General features: G+C 40.6%; 1 protein-coding gene across 1 annotated transcript in view; it reads right to left on the bottom strand.

Moving 5' to 3' along the window:
- Window positions 1-27,443, bottom strand: part of mtor (mechanistic target of rapamycin kinase) — a 174,465-nt gene that overhangs the window by 101,565 nt on the left and 45,457 nt on the right. Inside the window, exons 20-27 of the mRNA XM_079637383.1 lie at window positions 27,182-27,268; window positions 25,342-25,509; window positions 9,905-10,017; window positions 5,688-5,850; window positions 4,774-4,866; window positions 2,822-2,968; window positions 1,461-1,603; window positions 1,034-1,196 (exon numbers count right to left, since the gene is read on the bottom strand). Coding sequence (XP_079493509.1) covers window positions 1,034-1,196; window positions 1,461-1,603; window positions 2,822-2,968; window positions 4,774-4,866; window positions 5,688-5,850; window positions 9,905-10,017; window positions 25,342-25,509; window positions 27,182-27,268 — 1,077 coding nt within the window. The remainder of the gene's footprint in view (window positions 1-1,033; window positions 1,197-1,460; window positions 1,604-2,821; window positions 2,969-4,773; window positions 4,867-5,687; window positions 5,851-9,904; window positions 10,018-25,341; window positions 25,510-27,181; window positions 27,269-27,443) is intronic.

Below are 27,443 nucleotides of genomic sequence, written 5' to 3'. Positions count from 1 at the left end.
TATTTCTTGTGCTGAACACAAAAGAAGATATTTGGAAGAATGTGGGTAATCAGACAGTTGCTGGTCCCCATTGACTACCATAGGAAATAAATATAGAAGTCACTGGGGAACATCAACTGTTTGGTTACCCACATTCTTCCAAATAACTTCAACAGAAGAAAGAAACTTATTCAGGTTTAAAACAACTTGAGAGAGTAAATGATGACAATTAAACATTTGGGGAGAACTATCCATTTAATGTTAATAAAACAACATGTGCTTTACAGCTTTACAGGGGGAGCTTTACAGGGGGTATGGCTTATCTAAATGAGATGTAAATAAGCCATATTGTCACTCCCAGCAGCAGAGAGAGGTGAGAACTGCTCAATCTTTAGAGGCAGATTTCTCCACTTTGAATTTTTTTGAGTGCCTACCTTCAAATGGCCACAACTTGTCACACAAGTTGATGTGTTACACATCGTTGGAAAGCTTGGAGACTACACTTTCAGAATCTGTGAATAACTCAAAATGCCCCAGAACCGACTTGTGTCCCTACTTTCCGTGACCGGTCACATATATTCTATTATATAAATATTTATATTATATAACTAATTTCTAAGACTTTTCCAAAACTTTCTGGCTTTATTTATTTTGCCAAAACTTTTCCAGGCCTGAAAATGTAAACTATTTTAAAATTCTATGACTTTTCCAGGTTTTTCATAACTGTATGAACCCTGAGAAACATCTTGCATTTAGTTTCAAATGTAGTTTTTATTACTATTATTTAGTTTTGTTTTTTTCTTCACTATGAAGAAAAAATCTTCAAGCTGTAGCCTTCATTTGCAAGTGATATTGAATGCATGAAGAGAATACATGTTCTTTTCAGGACAGAAGTGTCCAAACTTAAATGCTGTATTTATGCCTTATTTTCAGATGTTTTAAAAAGCCTTTACTCTCTTGGCTTGTTGGGTTAGTTATTTGACCAAATGTACGATGTGGATCAGACATTATGCCTGATGTCAAATGTCTAGAGACAATAGACTTCATTACTGACCTTATCACTGTGCTCCATGAATTCTGCAAGATTGAGCAGCGTCTGTGTGACCTCAGCAATATCCTGAGAAGTCAGGGCAAGCTCAATACTGCGTATCAGTTCATCCTGCTGGTCTTCACTCAGCTCTGACCAGCAGGATAAGAATGCAGCATTAAAAAGATCCCTACAGAAAAGAGAAAATGTACACCCACTTTGATAACTGCAGGGTTATGTATGAGATGGCACTCTGTTGTCACATTGTCAACCTATCAATGCAGGTATGATTACAGATTTAACTGTCCCAAACAGCCGGTTCTTGCCGAAAGAGACCGTACTCCCAGAATTAAGGCTACTGAAAATGTTGCCAATCACAGAAAAATTCTATAAAAATAATGGGTTTCTGAAATGTTACTTCAACAGAAGAACATACAGAAAAGGGAAGGTTTACCTGGCGAGTGGTATATATGTCTGCGCCAGAGACCAGCAGGAGCGCAGGGCAGGTGAGGATGATTCTTTTAGCAAGACCACACTGAGACGTCTCAACCACTCCAGCCAGTCATCTTTGGACACCTTTCTGGCTGCACCCCAAGCCTGCACATAGCAGAAACAGGAGATAATAAACAGATAAAAGAAGCACGAGAGCTCTGTTCTAGCTGTCTGCCTCGGTCAGGTTTTAGGCCTGCCTCAGGGAAGAGGACGCCCCTGCCATGCATAGTCCACCATTGGAATTGTTGGATGTGCGTTAGACAGGCCTAAGGCCCAGCAGAAAGACCATCTAGCAGTAATGAATAATGCCTCAAAGCCAACTACATAGAGATCTGCCTTGTGGAACTGCATACGTGACTGATTTGAAATGCTCTATATAGACTCCAACTTCAACACAAAATGTTCACATAAAGTGCAGGGAAGATTTGATTCACAATTGATTACAATAGTTGGATGTTAGCATGTCTTAAAGGTAATTATACATAATTAAGATTTAAAATACACAGAACTCACTCACTCTCACACACACACACAATTTATATATTATATATATATATATATATATATATATATACAGTAGTCTCTTCTGCTCACCAAGGCTGCATTTATTTTTATCCAAAATACAAATATAAATTCAGTAAGGATGCATTTAGACTAAAAGCCTAGACACTCCATGGGTCCATCCATTGGTGAATGTTCAATAGTTAGGCAACAGAAAACTGAATAAAGAAGGTAATGGTAAAGAAGATAATGGAAAGACAACTGAGTCAGGCAACACATGTAAATGATTATGATGAGTTCATGAATCAGAGAGAACAGACAATCCCTTCAACCGTGTGTCCCGAAAGACACATCAAAAATCTCTGTCGGAAAAAGATGATCAAGTGTGGTGTTGAAGGCAGATGTTTCAAACCATACAAAATACAAAAAAGGAGTTCAATGAATATACTGGGCATGCCTTTAAGGGGACTCATTTCCTCCAAGTGTTAACGGTTTCCCATTCTTTACAAACTTAGTAACAAGTCAAATTTATTTTATGAAAGACAGTGTGATTCAATTTAATCAATTCAATATGTGATAAATGAGCACTGATTCAACCAAATACACCACAAACAATACCATTAGGTTTCAAAAAATATATTTGTTGGTGAATGAGGACATTATAAACTAGATATTATATTCAGATTTCCAACAGTAGAGCCGAAGTTGATTTTATTGAGATCAGAATGTCTGATATTAATAGACTGGTCTGCTTCAATATCTACATTAAAATCAATCTATTAATGGCACATGCAAATGTTAACACATCATCATTCTACAAACCTTCTGCAGAGCAGTTGTGCTGACGTGCAGTTTCTTCATGGGTCCTGATTCGACCGGGTTACTAGCCAGAGTGTCGCTTTGATTACTTCGTAATTGCCTATGTTGAAATATTAAAGGGTCCTCTTCCTCTTCCGCCAAAGTATAGCCCTGAGAAAGAGACACACAGCTCAGCAAAGACAAATCAAACACACACACAAATCTACATTTGTGTCAGCTTGAAAAAACCTAAATGCCCAAAACTTTCCACATATAAGGGACATGTAGGTCTTGAAACTCTAAATATAGAGACAAATGTTCATTTTTTTTAACAAAAGGTCTACTGACCACTGATTTGTGTGATATTTACTAGCAAAATGCATACAGACTAATAAAAATAAAAATAATGAAAACTCTTTTATTAAATTTCTCTCATAAAAAAAAAAATAAATAAAAAAAAATTAAACAGCAAACAAACATTTTCATATTATACTGCTTTTACACATCAAACATTTCGAATAGCATCAAATCAGCATCTCTATAATCAAATCTGTGCCTTCATGCTTTAAAAAAATAATGGGACACCAACTATTTAGGTTTTGTTGGCAAAAGGAGGCAGAAATATATTTGTAATTATACTGCGGGGCTGTTGAATGCTTGACTCTGATTGGCTGACGAACATTCTAAGGTGTGTGATTATTTTCCTGGAAACACACGGCTAAAGTAGTTCCAGGAAGGGCTTGACCGCATTACAGTTACATTTCACTTCGCCAAATTATTTACAGGTATTTAAGGTATTTACAGCCTACAACAGCAAAAAGAATCAAAACCTAATAAAAGCAAATAAATATAACAAATAAGACAATAATGACACAAACTAACACATATACTTTGTGTCAGCTCTGCCCCGGGACTTTATTTAAAAAAAAAGTTTCTCAACTGAAAAGCACATAAAGACTTTGCTATTATAAGAGACGCTGCTGCCGAACACATTTACATTTACATTTACATTTATTCATTTAGCTGACGCTTTTATCCAAAGCGACTTACAATTGCTATATATGTCAGAGGTCGCACGCCTCTGGAGCAACTAGGGGTTAAGTGTCTTGCTCAGGGACACATTGGTGTCTCACAGTGGATTCGAACCCGGGTCTCTCACACCAAAGGCATGTGTCTTATCCATTGCGCCATCACCACCCCTACACTGTTAAGAGCTGCACAGACTGAGGTAATTCACACACACTTAATCTCTCTCTCTCTCTCTCTCTCTCTCTCTCTCTCTCTCTCTCTCTCTCTCTCTCTCTCTCTAATAACTGCATTATTCTGCATATTAATGGATTAAGCCTCCATTAATAGCTCTAAAATGATGTTTTGGAATTAGCAATGGAGGCTTGAAATTAGATGCATAAGTAATTAGACTAACACACAAAAGCGTTTTAAGGACAAAAACCTAACAAATGTCTTGAAATAAAACATCTGAACAATGTCTTAAAGTGTGGTAGGCATAGTATAAGCAGAATAATTGACTATTTCCACCTCGGGTGTGTATAATTTTCTAATAATTTAACGGCCTTTCTTCAATTGTTTCTTGCATAAAACACTTCTTCTTGAAAGAGGGACAAGAACTTTTCTTTTACACCAGCATTATGTGTTGGTAATTCTATGCCCGTAGGAAAAACCATACATCTCAAAGCTAAAGACAAGATTAGATATGAATGCCAAGAGGCCACGTGCTGGAACAGGAAGTCTCGGTTCACTAGCAAAGAATGAGTGGTGGTTCACACAGGGGACCAAATTCAGGAAAAGGAGGCAGGCTTCTCCATCAGAACACAAGAGCTGGTTTGTTTCAGACAAGTTCTTCTAACAAGAACGTGACTGAATAGTCATCAGGGACTAAGTTTATGTAGAATTTTTGTAATGTTTTTTTTTGCAAAGAAACATTATGTCCACAGACGTGGAGAGGGTAGGATGCTGACCTTGACAATTCGACAGATGAGCACATCGTAGCGCTGGTGATTGATGCGATGTTTCAACATCACTTTATTAACCATAGGAATGAAGATCTGGTACTGTGAAAGAAATATGCATAAAAAATATTTTTCATACTAATATTCATGTCAACACAGCAAAACACTATTATGCTATTAAACATACTCATTTATTTAAAAAGTTCAATATTAATATAAATATTAACAAATAAAATTAAAACAATTACAAAGCCTTCAAGTATTTCTCAATTAAGTAAACACTGATTCATGTTTTTAAGTAATTATTCAAGACAAGTAAAAAAAAAAAAAAAAAAAAAAAGAAACAACATGTACTGAATTAAGTCATTGTACTCCGTACTAGGCTAGCATTGTAGAAATATTTGTATTCTTACTTATTTTTATTTTAGCATCAACTTGGTAGCAGTACTTCTCAGGAAAAGCATACTGGATTAATTTAGACTAAAAAGCTTTTGAGTATTGGGAGTGAATGAGTGCACATGTGTATACATGTGACTAAACCCCATCAACTAGGAAGTACACAAATAAAGTGTTGTTCCTCTAACACAGGAAACTGAGGATTGTGGCCAGCAGTGATCAAATGAATCAGAACTTGTGTCTGGTGCTCATGGTGGCCACATGTTGACTGGTAATTTTAAGAGGGTTTTAAGAGGAATGGTTAAAGCAATGACCTCATCCCTCTCTGATTGGAAACGTCTTTGTGCTTTAGCGAGACACTGGGGTATAATCTGAGGGCTACAATCTGAGGGCTACTTCAGACCATCAGTTAATGACATATAACTATGAGAATTATGGCTAAAAAAAGTTGAATAGTTTATTTTCAAATGATGAGGACAGCATTACAGATCCACTCCCCAGACTTGAACTAGGCTTTAAGATTGTACCTTTTTGCCAAGCTGAAAGACTAGTGAGGACAGCGTGTCCATGGAGGTGCTCCGCAGCTCTGGAGTAACGTCCAGTGCGCGCACAATGGGGTGAATAATTCTGGAAGCATAATCCGTGAAGTCTAAAGACTCAGTCAGGCGATCTAAAGTCTCCAAGGCAACCCTAAACACCAAAAATAAAACAACCAAACGTTCATTAAAACATTTATTGGCATTTTGTCACATTTTGTTAATAAATTGTAAAATAACAAGTAATAGACTGATATATAGGCCAGTAGTTAGACATTAAAAAAAATTGGTAGCAGAAACCATGTTGTCTTGGCTGATTTACAAAAGTGAACATTCCACCAAATGTTAAAGTCCGCGTGAACCGGAAGTTGCAAACGACTTTTCTCAAGTGTTGTGACGCATTTCCGAGTGAAACGGAATATTGAACAGAGGGCAGGGTTTTACCAGAGCCCGTCTACGGAGAGCCTGTTCACTCCCTATTAAGTCCTATTGTACCGAATTTTGGTTGTAGTTCCACCAGAGTTCCACTGGGGGCGATCACCCCCGAGTGCAAAATGAATGGGAGTCTATGGGGCTAGACGGCTAAATTTGTCCCTTTCAGCCGATTGCCGTTGAGAAATCTCAGATTTGATTGTAGATTTGGCAAGTTCAACATGGGTTATAGGTCGAAAATTGAATGAACGAGTACTTATGTCCTTTCGATTTCTTACAAGGTTGAGTTGTTGTTGTCCATAACACGCTAGCATTCTGCTAATGAACGCTGATTGGTCAGTGAAGGACTGGTTACGACCAGAGATACCGCTTGATGGCATCGTGGTATCTGAAGCGGGAACAGAATGTATTCTAGCAGAAACTCTTCTAGCCCGTGTATTTACCTGTGTCAGCTGTGTTGTTGATGCCTCGAGAGAAAAGAAAGTGCAGAGCGCGAAAGCACCACAGTGACTGAAGGATTGCCGTAAAGCAGTATCTCTGGTCGTACGATGTGTATGACGTCATTGACATTTTGAAAGACTTTTTAAAGCAAATAAGTGACTCTAAAAAATCTAACACCCAGCAATGTGCAATTTCTTTGCATCTCCTTTCGAATACAACATTCAAATTACTAGACAAAAAATTATATCTTGAGAAAAGTGGATTTTGAGGGGTATAGCTCCATAGACCTCCATTCATTCTGCACTCGTCCTGTGAGCGCCCTCATGTGGAATCAGAGTGGAACTGCAACCAGTCAGAAGCCGGAAGTGTAGCGAGAGTGAACCTTCTCCCCTTATTAGACATTCTCTGGTTTTACTTTAGCGCTCCTCCTCTCCATCTCTGCTCATAGCAGAGTAACGGTTTGAGGGGAGTGGTTAAGCGATTAACCAACCCAAGTAGTCAAGCCTATGTCATCAGAAAAGAACGCCATTCCAGACCCGGAAGTAACTTTTCAGACTTTGATTAAAGATAACTTCGGCAAACAATTTTTTTCCGTGTATTAACTTGCACGGATTAATTGTTCACCACAAGATTAGTAATATCCGCTAACAAAGTAAATAGGGTCAATTTTGATTTCATGCCGACTTTAAGCCTGGTTCACACGGGACGATTTTAAAATTGTCGGCCGATTTTCCAAACCTGAGAGACCCCACACACGGCGATAAAAAAATCACGGGTCTAACAGTTTTGGTCGTACAGTGTGTGGTGCGCAACCACACGGCAAAATCAACACATCACACACGAACCGATTTGACTCCCAAGCATTCCGGAAATCTCGCAAAATCCCTCGAGATCAAACGTGACTTCAGAGTAAACAATCATGGCGGACAAAGAGGATGCAGTGGCGAAAGTTTGTAGTTTGTTTTTAACCGAAAAAAAACCCTTTATCCTCAATCTCCAACGTCCACCGGACTTTCTGGTGCGCCATGCCGACGGCTGTTTTGATTTTGTTTCCCGGTGCTTCCTCGCCGCCTCGTCACCTCGCTTTCTGATTGGCTGCACGCCACAGTCCACAGGCTGCGTGCTCGTTTGTCCCCGGGGGACACCACACACGAGGAGAAATCAGGCCAAATAAATCCAACATTTTGGATATCCCCGATTTGAGATCGGAGCGGCCCCGACGTCTTTCCGAGCAGACGAGAGCCGTCTTAACACGCTACACACGGCAGGAATATCTGATCAGATTATTTTACGATAATCGGAGCATCCTTAAGATTGTCGGAAGGGGGGAATCGGGGTTAAAATCGGCCTAATTATCCTGCCGTGTGAACCAGGCTTTAGTTTCAAAATGTAATCTTGTTCATAGATATCAGATAGATATCAGAAATTTTTTATAAAAACAACAAAAACAAATAGTCAAATGACAAATAAGTGTTTAACCCTCTTTGCGTGTTGGTCAAAAATGACCGAAATGTATTATTTTATTTCAATCAAATTAATGTTCTAGATTTTTGTCCGATAACGTTTTTTATTTATTATTTTTATGGTACTAAATTATATTTATCCATTTACTAAATCCATTTATTAACTTTTTGAGCATAGACCCGAAAATTACATTTCCAACTTAAACTGTCGTAAATCGTGAATGCTTTAGAGTACAGACTTAAGTTAAGCTCTTTGAAAGACGACACTTGGCAGATTATTGCTGAAAAAAGTTTTTAAAAGTGAACTTAACAAAAGTTACATAATTTTAAGTTTATTGTTGTGAAAAATGTGCAAGTATTTTCAAATTTTATTTGAAATATATATATTTTCAAAAACATGTTGAAAAAACCTCTAACTGTAAGAACTGTTAGAAAACTGTAAGAAAATCAAAGCCATAAATCGAAACAAGATGTCTTCAAAATTTGAGCCTGATTTCTAAAAAAAAAAGAGCTTTCAGTAAGATTTTGTTTGGCTGCAGTACCAAAAGTTTTCACTAGATGAAATTCCTCTCCCATTAATTTCCAATGCGGCCATTTTTGACCACAAGGAGCACACGTGTGACTATTTTTTTTTCAGGACCATTTAACCTGTTCAAGTCATGTCCATGATTTTTTTTTGTGTTCACATAGCAAGTGCCAAAACCTTTACCAAGTTTCGTACCATTCCGATGAAGAAAAAGAAGAAAAAAGTTAAATTTTTCAGTAAAAAAGGACCGAAAAGCACCATTGCAGCAAATGTGCACGTTTGCTTTTTTAAATTATATGACATATATTTTCATTTGGCCACCCTGCTCTCTATATTGCCATTGGCATCCGAATAGCTTTTAAAAAAATATTTGTATCAGTAAAGGAGACACGACCTGGTAATTGTTTGAGGTTTTAAAACCGAGTTTCCAAATATAAAAATATAGAAAGCCCAACCAACACACCCGCACTGTGGTGCAGCCAACAAAATCAAGCACATTAATAAAATACAATCCGTCTACCTTTCTCTTCAAAATTCCTCCTCAAACTCAGCCCAGTACTTATTCAGTAAAACAATACAGATTCTTGTCTGTAAAAAAACTTTCACAGAGAGTAATAGCAGAATAAAAGCTGGCCAAAGCCACTTTGTTAATGTGATCCTGTATTCATAGACTCTGGGGTTACCTGATTCACATTCGTCCTTACCACTGCTGTGAAAACACTCTCACTGCCTCAAATTACCTATGTCCACATTTAAGTCAACTGGAAATCAAAATTAAACACATTTACTTTAATACATGTTCTTGATCTCATTGTTTATCAGTGACAGAGAACATTATTTTTAAAAAACAACAACAAAAATCCCTGAAACAAATGTACTTTTTTTCTGCTAGTGTACACAAACAGCAAAATAACTATTAAGGCATTTATTAATTATTATTTAATTAACTATTTAATTCAGGTGTGGCTCCAATCTGGTAAGAAACCAGATTTTTTTACCATCCAACCAATTCCCTAATAATTAAAATCAAGCCTAGTTACCCTACATTCTTGGAATAAATATATTCTGTTTAACTTGCAAACATTTCATATCACAGTTATAACATGGGTTGCAAATGGTGTTTCATGTTGACCTGAAGTTGAGACTTGTTGATACTTTTATAGATAGTATAGCAAATTAAGTAAATAATAAAAAAATTAAAAAGCTTTCCACATATCATGCTAACTACTGTAGCAACACACAGCTTATGTTTACTTTCACTACTTCCCTGGTTTGAATAACACTTGTTTAAAAAGAAAAGTAATTTCTTATGGCGCTTGAACAGAGCAGAAGATTTTCATACTGACTTGCGGGCCTGCAGGGGGACATCGGGGGCATCGAACAGTTTAACTACGGGAGGCAGCAGTAGGTGGAGGTAGTCATCCAGGTTAGCTCCAAACAGCTGGATGGCCATGAGCAGCTAGGACACAGAAGAAAACTGCCTGAAAACTGTGAAACTGGTGCATCAAGAAAAACAGTACATCTCTGGAAAAAAATGGTTAAATACATCAGAGCCGCACATAGCACTTGGCACGCAGTAAACCATGATATATAAATCCTTTATACAAATTTGATTTAAAAATTATTGAAAAAATAATCTACATCGTAATAAACACATTAAAACATTTGTTTGAACCCTATAGCAAACCACTAATCAAAAATGTCTTTATCTTTTATCCACAAATGAGGAACACAAGAAAGCGAACAAGTGCTAATAGGAAAGCTTAACAGCATTAGAAACAGTAACTACAGTGAGTAAGGTTTAGTGGAAGGTCAGTTCTACGTCACGGACGTCACACAACTTCTAACAAGCTTACCTCATGTTGTGACTGGACGCTACAAAGATCGATTGCTCCTGTCTGCCTTGCTGTGACTGCTGCTGCTGTGAGTTTGTTTGCTGCGTCTAAGCCTCGTATTAGCTTCGTATTTCTTTCTGTTTTGAACCATCATTTATTATAAATTCTAGTTGTTTATACTACTAAATACAGCTTACTCAACATCTCAGATTAACCTGACATTGCTAGCTTCCGTTATTGTCAGCACAACACGCTAACTCGCTAGCCTTTTAACGCACCACCCGTGCGCTCAGTTATTTATTTTTCTCTCGCGCGCCCGCGCCCTTGAGTTCATAAAAGCCCAGGTGAGTAAGAATCAGTCAACAAACACGGTGAGTAATGTCTTCTCCTGTTATTGTCACCTGCACTTCATGTCACATGTTTACCATAGCCTTCTCTGTCGGCAATATAGGATTTATATGTGATAAATGCAAGGAGACAGTCAGGCTGACGGAGAAGATTTCAGAACTAGAGACACGCATCCAAACTTTAATCGAGAATAGTAAGAAGAGTGCTAGAGCTTTAGATACTATTTTGGATGCGCCTAGCCTAGTGAACTCTTTACATGAGTCGGTTCCGGCTGAAGTAGAGCCCGTGCAGCAGGGCAGATGGGTGACAGTGAGGGATCGCTCTAGCCGTGGATCAAAAAACCGCTTTTCCGTTCCGATAACAAATCGATTTGCCCCGCTCAGTGAAACACCCACTGAGAATTATTCTGATTGTGCCCTAGTTATTGGCGATTCTATTACACGGAACGTGAAAATAGAGACACCAGCCACCATAGTCACATGTTTGCCGGGAGCCAGAGCGCCTGACATCAAAGCAAATTTGAAAGTGCTGGCTAATGCTAAACGTAAATTCTCTAAGATTATTATTCACGTCGGCACTAATGATGTTCGACTCCGCCAGTCGGAGATCACCAAAATTAATATTAAAGAGGTGTGTGAACTTGCAAGTACGATGTCAAGCACTGTAATTTGCTCTGGCCCCTTCCTGTTCGCCGGAGTGATGAGATAGTTAGTAGATTGTGTTCACTCAATGGCTGGCTGTTTGGGTGGTGTCCACGAAATAATATAGAATTCATAGACAATTGGAAAAGTTTTTGGGGCAAACCTGACCTGTTGAAAAGAGATGGTATTCATCCCTCCTGGGATGGTGCTGCTCTTCTCTCTAGTAATTTGGCTCATAGTCTTAGAGATAAAACATGACAATCTGGGCCTCAGGTCAGGAAGCAGACAGACTGGCTTAACCGACCGTCTGCTAGCGGCCTCACGTCACCAAGGTCAGATAAATCCCATCACATAGAGCTTCTTTCACCTAGATATCATCATATAGAGACTGTGTCTGTTCCCCGAACTTGGAAATCAAAAATACGTTCAAACCCATCTAAGGTTAAAAATTTAATTGATATGTAAAAATATATAGTGTAAACGATAAATCACGTTTGAAAATTCTGCTGGCTACTGTATACAGGCCACCAGGGCACCATACAGACTTTATCAAAGAATTTGCGGACTTTCTATCAGAATTAGTATTGGCTGCAGATAAAGTACTAATTGTTGGTGACTTTAATATACACATAGATAATGAAAAAGATGCATTGGGATTGGCATTTAAAGACATTATAAACTCAATTGGAGTTAGACAACACGTGTCAGGACCGACTCATTGTCGTAATCATACTCTAGATCTAATACTATCACATGGAATAGATGTTGATGCCGTTGAAATACTGCAACAGAGTGATGACATCTCAGATCACTATCTAGTCTCGTGTAAATTACATTTAGCCAAGGCTGCAAAGCCGACTCCGTGTTATAAATATGTTAGACCGATTACTTCTGCTACTAAAGATTGCTTTATCAATAATCTTCCTAATCAGTTTCATCATCTCAGCATCCCGGATAGCTTAGAAGAACTTGATATTGCAACAGAAACTTTTAACTCTCTCTTTTCCAGCACTTTAGACACAGTTGCTCCGCTGCGCTTAAAGAAGATTAAAGAACATAGTCCAACGCCGTGGCACAACGAGCACACTCAGGCCCTTAAGAGAGCAGCCAGAAAAATGGAGCGCAACTGGAAGAAAACAAAACTAGAGGTGTTTCGGATTTCATGGAAGGAGAGCTCGATTGCTTACAGAGAGGCTTTAAAAGCTGCTAGATCTGCTTATTTTTCAACCCTATTAGAAGAAAATAAACATAATCCTAGGTATTTATTTGAAACAGTGGCTAAACTAACGAAAAAGAAAGCTTCAAGCCCAGAAGCTTCCAAGAAACACAGCAGTAATGACTTTATGAACTTCTTCACTTATAAGATCGATAATATCAGGGACAAAATTATAACTATACAACCGTCTAATACAGTATCGCATCAGGAAGTGCATTGTAGTCTCCCTGAGGGAAAATTTGATTCATTCATTGCTATAGGAGAGGAAGAATTTTGCAAACTCGTCAAATCATCTAAATCCACAACGTGCATGTTAGACCCTATACCGACTAAGCTGCTGAAAGAGATGCTTCTAGATGTCATAGATCCTCTTCTTAATATCATTAATTCATCTTTGTCTCTAGGATACGTACCAAAAACCTTTAAGCTAGCTATGATTAAACCGCTTGTTAAAAAACAGCAACTTGATCCTACAAAACTAGTCAATTACAGGCCGATCTCTAATCTGCCATTTCTGTCAAAGATATTAGAAAAAGCAGTATCCTCACAACTGTGTTCCTTTCTTGAAAGAAATGATATCTGCGAGGATTTTCAGTCCGGATTTAGACCGTACCATAGTACCGAGACAGCTCTCGTTAGAGTCACAAATGATTTGCTCTTATCATCCGATCGTGGTTGTATCTCTCTATTAGTATTACTGGATCTTAGTGCTGCATTTGACACCATTGACCACAACATCCTTTTAAATAGACTCGAACATTATGTTGGCATTAGTGGAATTGCACTAGCATGGTTTAAATCATACTTATCTGACCGTTATCAGTTTGTAGCAGTAAATGAAGAGATGTCTTATCAATCACAAGTTCAGTATGGCGTACCACAAGGCTCAGTACTAGGACCGCTGCTGTTCACTCTGTATATGCTACCATTAGGAGGTATCATTAGGAAACATGGAATTAGCTTTCACTGTTATGCTGACGATACTCAGCTGTATATTTCTTCAAAACCTAACGAAACCTACCAATTCACAAAATTAACGGAATGCATAGCTGATATAAAAAATTGGATGACTAGTAATTTCCTACTACTAAATTCAGAAAAAACAGAGATTCTAATTATTGGACAAAAAACTTCCACACGTAATAACCTAGAGTACTGTCTAACACTTGATGGCTGCTCTGTTAAGTCTTCGTCGTCGGTTAGGAACCTGGGTGTGCTCTTTGATACCAATCTTTCATTTGAAAGTCATGTGTCTAGTATCTGTAAAACCGCTTTCTTCCATCTTAAAAATATATCTAAATTACGTCATATGCTCTCAATGAATAATGCAGAACAATTAGTTTATGCGTTTATGACCTCAAGGCTAGATTATTGTAATGCTCTACTGGGTGGCTGCCCTGCACGCTTAATAAACAAACTACAGCTAGTTCAAAACGCAGCAGCTCGAGTTCTTACTAGAACCAGGAAGTATGACCATATTAGCCCCGTTCTGTCAACACTGCATTGGCTGCCTATTAAACATCGTATAAATTTTTAAATATTGCTGATCACTTACAAAGCACTAAATGGTTTAGCTCCGCAGTACTTGAGCGAGCTCTTAACTTATTATAGTCCTTCACGTCTACTGCGATCTCAAAATTCCGGCCAGTTAATAATACCTAGAATATCAAAATCGACTGCTGGTGGTAGATCCTTTTCCTACTTAGCACCAAAACTTTGGAACAGTCTTCCTACCAATGTCCGGGAAGCAGACACACTCTGTCAGTTCAAATCTAGACTAAAAACACATCTCTTCGGCCTAGCATACACATAACACATTATAGACTTATATAATTAGGCTGCATAGTTTAGAACAGCCGGGACCGGGAACACTTCCCGTAAATCCTGATGTACTTGGTACATCATAATAAGGATGGCGTCTACGCTAATATTAGTCTCTCTGTCTATCCCGAGGTTTACTGCTGTCCACCGGAACCAGGCCGTATCCAGATCTGATGAAGGACCAGCGCCAGGACACGACGACGACGCCGCTGACCTGAAGTGTCAACCAGTCTCTCCTCCTCTCCACTCCGACTTCAACCAACCGGAACTGGACAAATACTCTGATTCATTCTGAACTTCATACACTGTTCACTCATTGGCCAGAGGAGAACTGGCCCCCGACTGAGCCTGGGTTCTCCCAAGGTTTTTTTCTCCATTCTGTCACCTGATGGAGTTTTGGTTCCTTGCCGCTGTTGCCTTACCTTCTGGCTTGCTTAGTTGGGGACATTTCATATTCAACAATATTATAGATCTGCCTTAAAGGTGGATGATGATGAAATTGTTTTTTTTTTATTATTATTTTCATGTTATCACTGTGAAGCTGCTTTGATACAATCTGTATTGTAAAAAGCGCTATATAAATAAAGATGACTTGACTTGACTTGACTACAAACCAGTACTAAAAAACAGACTTATTTATAAGACTCAATTTTATAATTTTTCCATATTGATATGAAATGTGACTTGAGGATAGTTTTCCAACAGCAGTCACTAAAAAAAACAGCAAACAGGTTAAAAAATAAATAAATAAATTCAAAAAAAGAAAATGGCTATAAGGAGGCCATCTTTAGAATAAACCCCTTTTTTAAAATCAAAATATTGCCCCTCACAAGGTCAAAATCTTGCCTGTGCATCTCACATGAATGACTGAGCTTTTGTTTTCTTATTCGGCCCGTAACAACTGTTAGGCAGTTTAAGAGCTCCTGTGGGGTGACCTCACTGCTCCCAGTGATGCAGACGGTAGTTATGGGCTCTACAGACGTGCAGAGAGAAGACTCATGTGGATGTAGGAATTACTGAATTACTTGAGTGGGATTTGTGGGTTTGGCCTGGAGCTACACACATCTGTCAGGAGCTGAAGACTGGCGGAGAAGATGCCTAATGACAAAGGAGCTCTGGGAAACTGATATTCATTTACTTTTTTTAAAATGTGAATGGGGATTATGAATGTATCTATTTATTTATTTATATTACATGTCTTCAGTATAAAATAAAATGATTTTCTAGTATTTTACATCTGCTAGTTACATTACACTTCATCTATAATTAAATTAATCTGTGATGGTGGTCAACCAATATACAGTTTCTGGTGGAGATACTGATATCTTGATATTCCAATCTCTTAGAGTGGAAGAGGGCCGATATAAATATGCTATTTAATTATAGAGAGTTAATAAAACATGCTGCAATTATATTTATTTTAAATAACATTTACTTAATTAGAAATCATTTGTAAATGAAACAATATAAAAATGTGATTTCAACCTCTTTAGATAGCAACTTCTTGATTTTGTAATTTTATTTAAAAAAACTAAACTAAAATAAAAGAACCATTAAAAACATTTCGAAAAGTAGATTGTAGTCATATTTTCTGGAGAGAAACCCCCCCCACAAATTTTACGAATAATGATGACAAAGGCAAATTGGATATAGGGCAACATAGTTTGAATTCAAGGTTTTAAAGTTTGGCCAGAACACTCCTGACCCCACTGAATTCACACAGATGGACTGTCACACACAGATTACACATACTTTTGTACAATATGCACACTTCAGAGAATCTAACAGCTGGATTAGCAGAAGTTTGCAATGTTCATGCAAAGATTTATTAGATATTCCAAGACTTCTTTACATGAAATAAACGCTAATGTACAGAATGACGATGGTAAACGAGAGAGATATTATAAATAACAGAAAGACAAACACTATAATACTTAAAAAAATATATACCGGTATATCCCGTTTAGTCTGTGGATATTCACTAGTCTGTGAATACAAAAAGGATTCCTCCTAAACTGCTCTGAAACACAGGTTATCAGATTACCTAAATACAGACAGAGGGGAAGGTTTGGTGGTCGTCAGAGGAGCGCAAGGTTTAGATCACAAGGTTTAGATGAGATCATCTGACACCCGAAGGTGAACTCCGCACATATTGGAATAATGTGAAACAGGTGGCACAGACAGCAGACGTACAGTGCTTACACACATTCAATTACCATAAAAATTCCACATTGACTTTTTAGGTAAATCCATAAATGTGTTTAGACAAGCAGCAGCATTCATCCTTTTTTATACTGTTAAAATACCATTTCACACATCAGAACTAAAATACCAGTAAACTCTGTTATATCAATCAACAGAAATTATCTTTAAATGCTGCACTGTTTTCTTCATCTGCCAGGGTGAGGAGAAGTGCTTTAGTTCTACTCTCTGTCTAATCTGGCAACACTGTTTGACTTCTGATTGACAGACATAGGGGGCTCACAGAGCAATTGCTTTAGAAAAATAAGACATTTTATCGTTGATTACCGACAAATTACCGAACAAAATGACAAACATCCGGTTTCTTTCTCAACTGTTCAATTATGACAAAACCGAGAGAATACTTGCCGAGACGGGTTTTAGATATTTTGACATAATTTTGTGTGCATGTGTCCTTTCAAGAGCAAGTAAGTGCGGAAGAGGAATCAATTCGGTGTCCGAGCGCAGTCTGAAACGCGCCTCTCTCTCAGCGTGTGTGTGCGGCTGTGCGCCTCTTCTTCACCGTTTGAAATCCAAAAGATAAACTTACACTCTATGATGGTTAAACTTAGCAGTTAATCCGCGAATAACATGCATGTCGAACGTAAGGGCCTGGTCCGTACGGTTCACAAATCAACTGCGATCCGTTGCACGCCTAGTAGATTTTCAGTGTGATAAACTACCGACTCCCAAGACCATATAACTGCATGACGTAAATTACGTGAAATGCAGATTTTAATTGTCTGAAGGACAATATGTAACCTGAGACGTTCTAGTGGAGTCTTAACTCCTAGAGGCGAAGAATGTGACCGAAGCGGGGGCACGACGTCACACATCTCCTAAATTGATCACCTGACATTTTACAGACTAACTCCTATTCTTAGTCCAAACACACACACTTTACAATCCTATTCTCAAACACACGCTGAACAAACATGTGGCTCCTGAAGACAAAGAAGCTGATGACGTGCATTTCAGCCATCTATTTATGGCTTCGGTGTCGCTGTGCCATGTCATCACGCCATACGCTCAGCTAATTGACTTGCCGGCAAGCGTGTATACACTTGCATCAGACACTGGTTCACACAGAAGTGTTCCCATAGTGTCAACGCATGAAGCAGCGGCAAAGTTCTTACTCGAGAAGGAACGCTGCTTTTGAAAAAAGAAAAGAAAAAGTCATCCCTGAAACTTTGACTACGCAAAAAGTGTGCACCACTTTGCTATATGAAAGGTTCGTTTTCACTTAATTCCAGTAGAGTTCTCCTGGACCTGATAGCGGTCGGCCCCTCTCTCTCAAGTTTACGAGGTAAAGCTGGAACTGCTCAGTCCAGGACAGGTAGCCAAATACCGTCCGCTCTCAGGTCTAGAAGGCACATCCAAGGAATCACACTATTCTGACACCAAATTGTTGTGGCAAAAATTCTCATTAAACATCATCACTGCGTAAGAGACACTCTGAATCAAATAGTCTTTTAAAAAGTATTTATTCTTGCAAGAAGGTTCAGTCGCCACACAGTTGTTACGCTGCAGGGGGAGTGAGACATTAGACAGGAAGCAATGGGCAGCCTTTATACCATATTCAAGGTCTTTCTCCATCCCACATGGTGGAAACAAACCTCCATGCCCTCTATACATAAGAGACCCATTGTTATATAAGTTTCTGTTGATCACTTAAGACCACCAAAAGTCAATACTGGGGTCAAAGGTCCTGTCCCATATGCTCCTTCGTTCGTCGGTTAGGAACCTGGGTGTACTCTTTGATACCAATCTTTCATTTGGAAGTCACGTGTCTAGTAAAACCGCATTTTTCCATCTTATTACTATATCTAAAATATATCTAAATATATCTAAATACGCCATATGCTCTCATTGACAAATGCGGAACAGTTAGTTCATGCGTTCATGACCTCAAGGCTAGATTATTGTAATGCTCTACTGGGTGGTTGCCCTGCACGCTTAATAAACAAACTACAGCTAGTTCAAAACACAGCAGCTCGAGTTCTTACCAGAACCAGGAAGTATGACCATATTAGCCCCGTTCTGTCAACACTGCATTGGCTGCCTATTAAACATCGTATACATTTTAAAATATTGCTGATTACTTACAAAGCACTAAATGGTTTAGCTCCGCAGTACTTGAGCGAGCTCTTAACGCATTATAGTCCTTCACGTCTACTGCGATCTCAAAATTCCGGCCAGTTAATAATACCTAGAATATCAAAATCGACTGCTGGCGGTAGATCCTTTTCCTCTTTAGCACCAAAACTTTGGAACAGTCTTCCTAACATTGTCCGGGAAGCAGACACACTCTGTCAGTTCAAAGCTAGATTAAAGACACATCTCTTTGACCTAGCATTCACATAATGCATTATAGACTTCTATAACTCAATGTTAGGCTGTGTTACGGCGTCTAGTGAGATCCCCAGTACTCAGCCCCTTCCCCTGAGTACTAATTATGCATACTAGCCTCCTCGTATGCATCATTGGTGCTCTGATCACCTTCCACCTGTGTGTAATGAACTCTGAGCTCAAGCCTATATCTAGCTTGTTAATTCAGCGCTCTTTGCGAAGTATTGTCTCATTCCCTTGTTACATGTCTGAGCCTTCTCTGGATATACCGCTGTTATTCTGATATACTGATCCTGGATTTGAACTAACCTCTCTGATTGTGTGCAGCCTGCCTTTTGAACCCCCGCCTGTGACCTGACTCTGATACTCTCCGCCAGCCCTGAACTTCTGCCTAACTCTGACCTGTATGCTTGCTGCCAACCCCGGACTCACGCCTGGTTTACTTCTACACTGCTTGCTGCTGTTTTGAGTTCCCTTATTACTACTTTTATGTTATTAATAAATTGTTGCACATGGATCTGTCTCTGCCTCCTGGTTCACAACAGAATACTTCGCCAAACGAAGATCCAGCAACGATGTCAACCTTGTCAGCCGCTTTCACCGCACAAGCCTCACAAATCGCTACTCACCATCATCAGCTGTCTCGTCTAACTTCTGTGACGGAGGAATTAGTGAAAGCGGTTCAGAACATGCAAAAGCCCACGGTGGAATCCTCAGCGCACGCCGCGTCCATTCATGCACTTGTGCTCGCGTCTGACTCCTCAAGCTTCAGCGCTCGCCTCTCACTCCCTGAAAAGTACGAGGGAGACCCAGGTAAATGCAAAGGCTTTTTACTTCAATGTTCTTTGTATCTCGCCCAGCAGACCGCTCAGCACGCTACGGACATGGACAAGATTACATTCATCTGTTCATTACTCACTGGACGTGCACTGGAATGGATCACCGCAGTCTGGAGAACAGATGGATCAGCTTTCGCTTCGTACAACGAATTCCTGGAGCGCTTTCAAGCCGTCTTCGAGCATGCAGTGGAGGGAAAAGGAGCGGAGGACCGCTTGCTGGAGCTCGCTCAGGGACGGATTCCCGCCTCGGAGTACGCACTCAAGTTTCGTACACTTGCAGCGCAGACTGACTGGACGGATAACGCTCTTAAGGTGGTTTATCGACGGGGTCTCAACCAGGAGCTTCAAGCTGAACTGGCTTGTCGCGATGAGGGAAGGAATCTGGACCAGTTTATTCATCTCTCCATACAGATTGACAACCTCATTAGTTCACGCCGTGCCAGCATCCGATCCTCGACTCTCTCACGCAACGTCTCCACCCCACACTCTCCGAGTCACGTGGCTACGGAAGCCGGTGAGCCTATGCAAATTAACACTTCCCGGTTATCTGAGGAGGAACGTGAACGTCGGAGGACTATGAAACTGTGCATGTATTGTGGAGGAACTGGTCATTTCCGTCTGCACTGTCCTCAACTATCTACACGCAAAGAAAAGGCAACGGTGAGTCTAACTCTTGATAGTCTGAATCCTCTCTCTTGTGTCTCTGTACCACTGGAATTCACTAAGAATGATCAGTCTTTCTCTACATCTGCATTAATTGATTCTGGGGCGGCAGGAAATTTTATGTCACAAGATTTTGCTAAACAGCACAAGATAGCTCTAATCCCCTGCATTTCCCCTCTCACAGTCGAAGCCCTTGACGGACGGCCCCTTGGCGTGGGGCGCATTACTCACGTGACGCAAGAGCTTCAGATGCGCACAGGACTGTTGCACTGTGAGAATATTCATTTTTACGTTCTGCATGCTCCACACACTCCTGTCATACTGGGTCTACCCTGGCTAAGAAGTCACAATCCTCACCTGCAATGGACTACGGGTCAAATTATCCGCTGGGGTGAAGATTGCTTCTCCAAGTGCCTAAGTCCCGTTAAGCCGCTACCTGTTCGAAGCATCTCAGAGCCCTGTGAAAATTCCGCTCTTACCAGTCTGCCTATGGAATATATAGGCAGAAGCCTTCAGTAAAGGCAGAAGCCTGGCTGAAGCCTTCAGTAAAGCCAAGGCTATCCAGTTACCTCCTCATCAAGAATATGACTGTGCCATCGATCTCATCCCAGGTTCCAAGCCGTCCAGGGGATGCATTTTTCCCCTTTCTCAGCCCGAAACTGAAGCTATGGAGAAGTACATTGAGGAAGAACTGGCCAAAGGATTCATTCGTTCTTCCACCTCTCCTGTGTCCGCTGGCTTCTTCTTTGTCAATAAAAAGGATGGCGGTTTACGTCCATGCATCGATTACAGAGCCCTCAATGACTGCACTGTGAAGTTTCGTTATCCCCTACCACTGGTTCCTGCCGCTCTTGAGCTTCTCCGCAAAGCGAAATTCTACACCAAACTGGACCTTCGCTCAGCCTACAACCTGGTTCGTATTCGTGAGGGAGACGAGTGGAAGACGGCTTTCTCCACGAGCACTGGCCACTATGAATATTTGGTTATGCCCTTCGGGCTTTCTAACAGTCCAGCTGTTTTCCAGTCTTTCATAAATGACGTATTCCGAGACATGCTTCAGCGCTGTGTGATCGTCTACATCGACGATATACTGGTTTATTCAGATACCTTCGAGGACCATGTACAGCATGTACGAGCCGTGCTCCGAAGACTCATTCAGTTCCAGCTTTATGCCAAGTTTGAAAAGTGCGACTTTCATCAAACCTCCACTTCCTTCCTGGGCTACGTGATCAGCCCCGAGGGCGTGGCCATGGAGGAGGGCAAAGTCAGTGCGGTGGTGGATTGGCCCCAGCCTACCACTCTCAAGGAACTGCAGCGCTTCCTGGGGTTTGCTAATTTCTACCGGCGATTCATTCGTGGATTCAGTTCTGTGGCAGGACCTCTGACAGCTCTGGTGCGGAAAGGAACCACTCGGCTACCCTGGAACGAGAGCGCTACACAAGCTTTCAACCTACTCAAGCTCCGCTTCACCACGGCTCCGATCCTGCATCATCCAAATCCTGAACTACCGTTCGTGGTCGAAGTAGACGCCTCCAATGCGGGCTTGGGCGCCGTTCTCTCTCAGCGACAAGGTAACCCTGCCAAGCTGTTCCCCTGTGCATTCTACTCCAGGAAGTTGAACTCTGCGGAACGGAATTACGACGTTGGAGACCGTGAGTTACTGGCAATGAAGTCAGCATTTGAGGAGTGGCGGCATTGGCTTGAGGGAGCTTCCCAACCGTTTACTGTCTACACTGATCACAAGAACCTTGAGTATCTTCGCACAGCTAAGAGATTGAACCCACGCCAGGCCAGGTGGTCTTTGTTCTTTTCACGTTTCCAGTTCACTGTAACCTACCGCCCTGGGTCTAAGAATACTAAGGCTGATTCCCTGTCTCGTCAGTACGACTCTGAGGTTTCCAGTCTAGTTCACGAGAACATTCTCTGTCCCGATCTGGTCCTTGGTCCCATCCAGTGGGACATTGAAACTAAACTAGAGCAAGCTAACGCCAACGCTGAGATTCCATCCGACTGTCCTCCTGAGAAGATATATGTGCCAGAGGCACTCCGTGAAGAGGTGTTGATACACGTTCATGCTCTGCCCAGCTCCGGTCATCCAGGAATCACTGCCACCGCTCATCTCCTCCAGAACCGCTACTGGTGGCCCACGCTACTCCAAGACACGACTAAATTCATTCAGCAATGCCAAAACTGCAATACGCAGAAGTCGTCACGTCTCCTACCTGCCGGCCTCCTTCAGCCCTTACCAGTACCTCAACGCCCGTGGTCTCACATAGCGATTGACTTCGTCACGGATACACCACCCTCTGATGGTCACACAACTATTCTCACTGTAGTAGATCGCTTCTCCAAAGCCTGTCAACTGATTCCCCTTCCAAAACTGCCTACCGCTTTACAAACCGCTGAACACCTCTGCAATCTGGTCTTTCGGTTCTATGGACTACCTGATGATATTGTTTCCGACAGAGGACCACAGTTTACCTCTCGGGTCTGGGCAGCTTTCTTTCGGATGCTACAGGTGAACGTCAGCCTCACGTCTGGGTACCACCCTCAGGCCAACGGCCAAGCTGAGCGACTCAATCAGGAGATCATCCGTTTCCTGCGGTCATACTGTCACCTTCATCAGGAGGATTGGAGCCGGTATCTCATGTGGGCTGAATATGCTCAGAATTCTATTCGCAAACACTCTACAGGTCTCACCCCTTTCAAGTGCATTCTGGGTTTCCAACCACCCTTGTTCCCCTGGTCCGGCGAGCCGTCTAATGTTCCTGCTGTGGATGACTGGCTTAAACGCAGTGAGGAAACTTGGAACCTGGCTCACACTCACCTTCTACATGCTGTGTAAGAGGCAGGCTGATCGCCACCGCCGCTCCAGTCCCGTCTATCAACCCGGCCAGTGGGTGTGGCTTTCCACCCGGGACCTCCGGCTCAATCTGCCATGTAAGAAGCTCAGTCCCAAGTACATGGGTCCCTACAAGATAATTCGTCAAATCACTCCAGTATCCTTCCGCCTTGCTCTGCCCAGTCATCTCCGCATCTCTCCCACTTTCCACGTCTCACTGTTGAAACCGGCCACTGCTCCCTCTGAAACTAGGAATGTGGAGTCTGAAGATCTTGCTTCTCAACCCATCCTTGTAGAGGGCGAAGAGGCGTACCGTGTGTGCCATCTGCTGGACTCTAGACGTCGTGGAGGGCATTTACAGTATCTTGTGGACTGGGAGGGCTTTGGTCCTGAGGAGCATTCCTGGGTGAACTCTAGTGACATTCTGGACCCCCTTCTAGTTCAAGACTTCCATCGTGAACACCCTGACAAGCCTGCTCCTCGTCCCCGTGGCAGACCCCGTCGCCGTCAGTTTTCTCGCGCCAGGAGTCGCTCCCAGGGGGGTCTGATCACCTTCCACCTGTGTGTAATGAACTCTGAGCTCAAGCCTATATCTAGCTTGTTAATTCAGCGCTCTTTGCAAAGTATTGTCTCATTCCCTTGTTACATGTCTGAGCCTTCTCTGGATATACCGCTGTTATTCTGATATACTGATCCTGGATTTGAACTAACCTCTCTGATTGTGTGCAGCCTGCCTTTTGAACCCCTGCCTGTGACCTGACTCTGATACTCTCCGCCAGCCCTGAACTTCTGCCTAACTCTGACCTGTATGCTTGCTGCCAACCCGGACTCACGCCTGGTTTACTTCTACACTGCTTGCTGCTTTTTTGAGTTCCCTTATTACTACTTTTATGTTATTAATAAATTGTTGCACATGGATCTGTCTCTGCCTCCTGGTTCGCAACAGGCTGCATAGATTAGGTCAGCCGGAACTGGGAACACTTCCCTTAAAACCTGATGTACTCGTTACATCATAAGAAGAATGGCATCTACGCTAATTTTAATGTCTTTGTTTACCCCGAGGTTTTCCCACAGCCTGCCGGATCCAGGCCGTATCCAGATCTGACGAAGGACCTTCGCCTGGACCCGATGACAACGCAGTGCTGAAGTGCCAACTAGCCTCTCCCTATGGAGGATCCTTTTATCATTCTACAGATAAAGCATTGTGGAAAATTTGCGGATCTCCCCCGTAGTGATAAAATAAAATAAAATTCTGTATCAAATTTATAGGCAGGACAAGTAGTTTATTTAGGCTTGGTTTGTAGAGAATTACAAACATGCCCACATATATTCAAACGCACATAACTATAGAATTAATCATTGATGCGCACGTGAGCGCCATCAGTGTTTACCACAGGTTCACGTTTAAAGTCTGTGTAGAGAGAACGGTGTCGTCTTAGCGGCCCCTAATTTAATAACTAATTATCCTTTCGACGGAAGTGAATCAATCAAAGCTAGCTTTGGCTGGAGAAGAACATTATTCAAGAACCGCTATAAAGCCAAAACAATCTTTTACCTTAAATTATACGTTTATCTCTGTAAAGCAGCTTTGAAACCATCTACATTGTTAAAAGCGCTATAAAAATGAAGATGACTTGACTTGACTCCTAAAGTGTCCTGGATGGAAGTGCCAAACATGCATACAATAGAAACATGTGACACAGACTACCTTGTAATATCTACTACTGATCAATGAGAATCAAAAATTGCCATAACAGCATAAATATGTTGTATAGATATTGACGGAAACCAGAACTGAACTTCACATAGTGTTACACAAATAATGTTTATATAAAATATATTAAAAAAAACATGTAGGCTTATATGCAGTTATAACAATACTATGTGTATCAATCTAGAACATTTTTGATGCATTGGTGAATCAATAATTCCCGAAACCTAGTAAGAAGCATTGCTAGTTTAACACTCATATCAGTGTATGCATTTACCTTAATGGTGACGCTACGTCCAGGGCTGTTGTCGTGCATGAAGACTCGCAGCATATGTGGGATGAGTTGTGGCAGGTAGAGTTTGAATTCTCCACCTAGAGCCACCACTATCTGCTCAATCAGCAAAATAATGGTGTTCTGCATGGGATTGTTTGGAGTCCAGTATTCCTGTAGAAAAGAAAAGACCATATCCCAGTGTTCCCTACATGAGTTTGTTTTTGCAGTGGGGGCCAACATCTCCCCCAAGTTTTATGTTATACTATGAAATATATGTTTTGTTTTTTAAATAATAAAATACTATTATTTATACAAACAAATACAACTCCAAAACTGTACAACTCAGTCTAGACAGTATTCACACCACTGATACTTGGTTAATTGCATTTTGGGAAGCAAGTCGATTTAGCTGTCCAACTAATCCAGTCCATGATTCAGACTGCTTTGATTCTCCATTCAATCAGTTAAACCGGTTCATTAAAAAAAATAATCAAGTGATTAATTTGCAAAATAGACACATTGAGCTATATGTTCCTTTTAGCATTCTTTTAACAAAGCGACTTTGTTAAAGAACTTTTCCTCTTCGGTCGCCCTACAGGTTGGAAGCGGAATTGTCCATTACCGCTGTCGTAAATAATTTAGCCTACTGTCACATGCACACTCGCTGTTTATCCAACACCGACTTTGGAATGAACGATGTCCACAGACAAGGTAAGAGTATGTTGCATGATTTCATGAAAGTATGATGTATTGCGACATCAGAAACCAAGAAAAACAAAATTATGAATATTGTAATGCTTGAAATTTCAAGTCAAATTTGTAGTTTTCTTATGTCTCATTCGAACGACAGAAACGCTACCCGTTCTGGCAAACTTGCATTGTGTGGTTATAGCAGATATAGTGCTGCAAAGCGAATCCAGAAGTGCCTTTCACCCTGTTACGACTTGATGAACCACTGATACGATTTTGGAAACATTATTTTAAGGTAAAAAAATGTCTTTAGTGTTGCTTTAATAGAAAGTTGTGTTGTCAGTATATTACTGCATTTATTAATATTGTTTTTTCGCAGCAGAGTTTTTCTCTCTCATTACACACGGTTAAAAAATTCACAAACTAACTAAAATAAATAAACAATTAACTATCAAAATTAATAAATAAATGATTCTTGTACTGTGGCATTGCAAGTTCAACAGCGATGCCGAATAGCAGTGAAAAAAATGTGGAATTGGAAGTTGTGATTTTGCGAGTGGAAAGAGTGAATCAAGAACTTCATAAAGCTCCCAATATTCTCTACTTGTTTAGTACTAAGACAGCCACAAAATGACAAAGTGTCAAAGACTCTAGGGGCCTATTGACACTTGTCACTTAAAGTGTTTTTACTAATCAGATAGCCATTCGTTAAAACAACTAAAACGGTTTCATTTACACTTTTCCACATAAATGTGTCTCCACAAAAAGAATACAAATCAGATCTTCAATTCAAGTTCACGTTACTGAACGCAACAGACTGGTGACACCACTTTTAAAGGGGTCATGAATTGAGAAATAAAAAATATCTCTGACCTTTTGACATTTAAGCGGCCATTGTACTATAAAAAATATCCTGTAGGTTACAGAACTCTAGTCTAAACTTTCTTGTTAGTCCAAACAAAGTTTTTAATGAAACCTAGCTCAGAAAACGATTTGCTTCATGAGTACTAGTACGACTCGAGTACATGTACATGAGCGCAGTATCGGGCCCGATAACGGTACCTATACTGAACAGTGCATCCCTAATTAAGTGCACATTTTTGAGGCCATAATATTTTGTTTCAGTGGGAAAATGTGTGAATGAATCTCTCACCCGGATTAGTGTGAAGATATCATCCATGTACGGCCGGATGTGGATCTTGACAAAGCAAACAACCATCCCCATCTGCTGGAAAAGGAACTAAAAAGAAAAAAATCTGATTAAAATTAGAGAAAGACACAGAAATAGACAACAGAATAGGTACAACCAAAACTTGATTGCTAAAGAAATCCCAAAATCAGAAGTAGGGTACTCTACATGAGGTTGATTTGATGTCAGGTTCAAGTTAAAGAAATATTTTAGGTATGGATATTTT

The sequence above is a fragment of the Phoxinus phoxinus genome, assembly GCF_949152265.1.
Source record: "Phoxinus phoxinus genome assembly, chromosome: 15".
In the NCBI taxonomy this organism is placed as follows: domain Eukaryota; kingdom Metazoa; phylum Chordata; class Actinopteri; order Cypriniformes; family Leuciscidae; genus Phoxinus; species Phoxinus phoxinus.
Note: the sequence above shows the minus strand (reverse complement) of the source record. Positions and strands in the feature narration are given on the sequence as shown.